At 39.3% G+C, this 5,000-nt stretch overlaps 1 protein-coding gene across 1 annotated transcript in view; it reads right to left on the reverse strand.

The window, feature by feature from the left end:
* The window catches only part of cfap418 (cilia and flagella associated protein 418), a gene marked incomplete at its 5' end in the record, with an annotated part of 12,723 nt that overhangs the window by 6,786 nt on the left and 937 nt on the right, over positions 1-5,000 (reverse strand). Inside the window, 3 exons of the mRNA XM_080053303.1 lie at positions 1,072-1,167; positions 1,846-1,911; positions 2,998-3,065. Coding sequence (XP_079909429.1) covers positions 1,072-1,167; positions 1,846-1,911; positions 2,998-3,065 — 230 coding nt within the window. The remainder of the gene's footprint in view (positions 1-1,071; positions 1,168-1,845; positions 1,912-2,997; positions 3,066-5,000) is intronic.

The raw sequence follows: 5,000 nt of genomic DNA on the forward strand, positions 1-5,000 counted from the left end.
AGTGTGTAGAATGTTGGGTTATATTTCCCAGCAGATTTTGTAGAAAGTAATTATAATATCCATAAGTACGTTTAATTTAGTGCATAATAGCTGAAAAAAAAGGTTTGAATAATTCTTTTTCCCCTTAGAAAGGGTCTGATATATGTCCATATTTCTGTATATTTTGGACCAAGGCCTAGTGCCGCCATATTGAAAGTGTCATAGTTGGAATGTCATCAGGTGCATTGTTTAAAATTTAGAATTGTTCTTGTCCTTGAAGGCCACTGTAGCTTCTGTTATTATTCGAAAGGGTTGGGGTTACCCAGGGAGCGTTGCATTCTAGAACTTTGTAGAACTTTCTTGATGATGTCATATTACACACTGCACCTTTAAAAGAAGACTCTCCTAACTGAACCAGGTCAGTTTATAGCTCAATACTGCCACCTTCTGGCCAAACCGAGGAACAACACTTCAACCAGAACACATCAGATGACTTTCTCTCACCTAGAGATTTCCCCCGACTAGGATTTGTGATAATGTGAGATACACCCGAATGTGATCCACTTAAAATACTGTTTCTTTTTTAAATTGACATTTTTTATAATGAAATTAAGGGGTAGAGACAGTTTATCTTATGTTTAGGGCTGTCAAATGATTACAATTCTTAATCAGATCAATCACAGGGAAGCTTTTGATTAATTCGATTAATTCTAACATTCGAAATATGCCGTAAAAATGTTAATTTTCTCTGTATATTGATGTGAAGGCCTTTCTGCTAACCTTTGCTTGTGTCTGAAAAGTGCTGTATAAATAAAGTTTAATTGGATTTGACTGGTTGTGTTATGGAACCTTCAGACTCACCTGAGGAAGAGGTAGTCACAGGCACACACACACACACACACAGCCACACACACACACACACACACGCACACACACACACACACACACACAGCCACACACACGGAAGGACGGACACACACACACACACAGCCACACACACACACACACACACACACCGACACACAGCCACACACACGGAAGGACGGACACACACACACACACACACACCGACACACACACACAGCCACTCACCTGAGGAAGAGGTAGTCGCAGCTGGCATCCCACTCACAGTCGTCAAACATCAGAACTCTGAAATCACATGACGTGCAGCGCAGCCGGTCACAGCACCTGTTCAACGGGTCCATAGTTCATACAGTTAATACAGGTTTACAGCAGAGAACAAACACATCTTAAATCTTAAAAATAGTAATTATTCATCTAAAATAAAAAAAATTGAATATACATTTTTTTTATCTAATTCAAAAAGTGACACTTTCATATCGTCTAGATTCTTACACATAAAGTTAAAGCTGCAGTGTGTAGAATTGTGGGTTTTATTTCCTAGCAGATTTTGTAGAAAGTAATTATAATATCCATAAGTACATTTCATTTAGTGCATAATAGCTGAATTTTTTTTTTTTTGTATTATTATTTTTTCCCTTAGAAAGGGTCTCATATATGTCCATATTTCTGCATATCTTGGACCAAGGCCTAGTGCCGCCATCTTGAAAGTGTCATAGTTGGAATGTCATCAGGTGCATTGTTTAAAATGTAGAATTGTTCTTGTCCTTGAAGGCCACTGTAGCTTCTGTTATTATTCCAAAGGGTTGGGGTTACCCAGGGAGCGTTGCATTCTAGAACTTTGTAGAACTTTCTTGATGATGTCATATTACACACTGCACCTTTAACTGCATGTAGGATCAACGTACTTTTCAGAAGGTCTACATTTCTGGATTATAAATAGTTTTTTTTCGATTGGTTTTATGAAGTATTCTAATATTTTGAGATCCTGGACTTTCCTCACACCTCTTGGACGTGGCCGTTCCTACTCCGTTAGTGACAGAACCCCCGCCAACGAAAACTGGACAACACCTGGAAACACAACAGAGAGATTGTGGGCTGCTCCGGTGGTGTAGTGGATAGAGCGCGTACCATATCGGCTCCGGCCTTCGTTGCAGTGGTCGCGGGTTCAAATCTGACCCGTGGACCTTTACTGCAGGTCATCCCCCCTCTCTCTCTCTCTCTCTCTCTCTCTCTGTCTCCCCATTTCAACTCTGTACTGTCTGATAAAGCTTGAAAATGCCCCAAAAAATTATCTTATAAAAAAAAAAAACAGAGACACACAGCAGCCAGAAACAAAACTAAATTCAAGCACTGGTAAATTTTTAGTTTTTTTTCTGTTATTGTCTATGTATCTTCCATAACATGTCTTCTTTCATACTAGTATAAATCAAAAGGTCCAACATGTACATTCAGGTGTTTATTTGACTAAACCTTGTCTGTTTGCGTCTGTATATTTCTCCTATACAACCATGTTTAACGGACATTATCTCAACATTAGTTTTTTGCAATATTCCGAACCAAAAATCTACAACTTCTACAGCGCTTACATCAACTAAACTTTCCATAATCATTCTCAGCACTATTCTGAAGGTTATTACAGAAGGATTTGTTCATATGTTGTTTTCATAGAAACTGTTTGATTTATGAGACATTTTCTTCTTTTAAAAATATGCAGAAAATGTATTTTTAAGATACACACACACAGACACATACACAGACACATACACACACACACACACACACACACACACACAGAGGGAGACACACACACACACACAGAGGGAGACACACACACACACACACACAGAGGGAGACACACACACACACACACACACACACACACACAATATTTTTTGATTTATAACAAATTAAATAAAAGAATGTATCCGAAAATCTGTTCTGTAAAAACTTTGGACACTAATATGATGTAAAAAAACAAAAGAAAAATTAATAGAAAGCTGAAGAGCAAATATTTAACTCGACAACTAACTAAGTGTGTATGTGTTACTATGTGTGTGTGTGTGTGTTACTGTGTGTGTGTGTGTGTGTGTGTGTGTGTGTGTGTGTGTGTGTGTGTGTGTGTGTGTGTTACTGTGTGTGTGTGTGTGAACTCACTTTCTCCCTCCGGATTGAGACACAACCTTGTTCTCCACTTCTTGTGTTGCTTTGGGAAACTGTTCACTCTGAGATGAAAAGGCAAAAAGAAAAAGTATTTTAGAGACCAATGTGAAGGACGATAGATAGTATGGCAATATCACATGAGAGGGAGACATTTTTTCAATTTTTTAATTTTTCCTTTATTTAACCTCGAAAGATCAATTGAGGGGTGACCCTCTTTTACAATGATGTCGAGTTTTACAAATACACAACCGTTTACAAGGAGAAAAAAAAACAATTAAAACATTCCAAAAATTGAGAAGAAGAACCTTGCTTAGCCAAAACAGTTACAGTTTATGTGGGGCAGATTAAAAATAATATGGCTAAACTTGTTAAAAGATATTAATGTATTTATTTGAATTCTAAGTTGTAAATTGTTCCAGGAGTCAGGGGTGCTGTTTTACCAAACTCAGACCTGGCGTAAGGAACATATAAGATGAGCATGTCAAAGTAATGTAAATGTGTTTAACATTAACCACGGCGGCCTGATGTCCTGCTTACAGGCCTAACCCTCTTTCATTCCGGGATGTAAAACGCTGTGTAAATGGCTAACTGATTTGCCAGCTCTTACACAGAATCAAGCAGAGCCGGCATGTTGACGCACTGTCGTTCCGTCAATATGCCGCAATCTCTGTGTAAAAGGGGGCTTCTGACCGACTACACATTTAACCTTTATCTGAGAAAGACCTTAAAGGCACTACGAGTAAGATGGCACGTTGGCGTCCCCTTTGGACAAAAGCGGTAGTATTTTTACGACGCCCGCTGTCGCAAATGCTCGTGCCAGGCGCGTGAGCGTGGACTGAGAAGGGCGCAATATAGTGCATGTTCGTGTGTTGAAAGTGTGAGGACTCTTTTCGGCTCCGTGAGAGTGGTTTTGACACTGCATCAACTAATGCCAGTCAGTACACACACCTGCTTGCAATGAGTTGATTCAGCAGCGTCACCTAACTACTCTCTCTATCACGGAGCTGTGTCCTCACAGAAAGCGAATGAATGAGAGACGGCAGTTAGTAGACTATGGATCACGATGAGGTAATGTGTTTGTGTTGTTGATGTAAATAATGACTATTTCAGATAATGGTTATCTGATGATGGTGAAGCAAAGCAAACTTTGTGTTAGTAGCCTACCAACCGCTCATTCATTTAGCAGTCTAGTTTCGCTCTCGTGAAATTGTAAACACGTTGCTTGGCAACGTCCTCCCGCCCGCCTATCACTCACTCTCCCTTTTCGCTTTTCTTCATTGCATTCTCTTTTTTTTCTTTGATGGTTCAGCCCCGTTATCAGTCATTTATGACGACAAATAACTGTCTCAAACAAGGCTCCCGCTCCCCTTCCCTCACCTGGAGGGATAGGCTTCTCAAATCGCGTTGCAGCGCCACACTGAAATCTGCAACCAATACGGATATGTGACCATAGAGCCTGCACGAGCGAACCGAAAATCGGACTGGGTGTGCGACCAGACCAAAAGCAGTAATAAAAACTATATAAAAACGTCTTTCTTTGCACTGATGGTCTCGTTTGCTGTTAAAGGTAATTTATGATTATCAGAGGAAACATGAGGTTGTTTAAAAGATATTTAAATGTTACTCGTATCCGCTTTAAGTGCTAGAAACGTGTGTGAAACAGATACATCCCAGCAAAAATCCCCACTAACGTCCTACTCATACTAAAAACCCTAATAACGTCTTACTCATACTAAAAACCCTACTTATGTCCTACTCATACTAAAACTTCTTGTTTTAATCTTTATAGGCATATGTTTGAGTAGAATGAACATTTTGGTTTTATAATATAAACTACTGACAACATTTCTACCAAATTCACAATAAGAATATTGTCATTAAAGAGCATTTTCAATAAGTAATGTAGAGATGAAGATTTAAGGAAAATCCAGACTGGTCTCTTAATTTTTTCCGGGGCTGTACATGTCGAGTATGTAGGAGGGAGGACGTTAGTAGGG

Source organism: Ammodytes marinus (assembly GCF_949987685.1).
Source record: "Ammodytes marinus genome assembly, chromosome: 25".
In the NCBI taxonomy this organism is placed as follows: domain Eukaryota; kingdom Metazoa; phylum Chordata; class Actinopteri; order Uranoscopiformes; family Ammodytidae; genus Ammodytes; species Ammodytes marinus.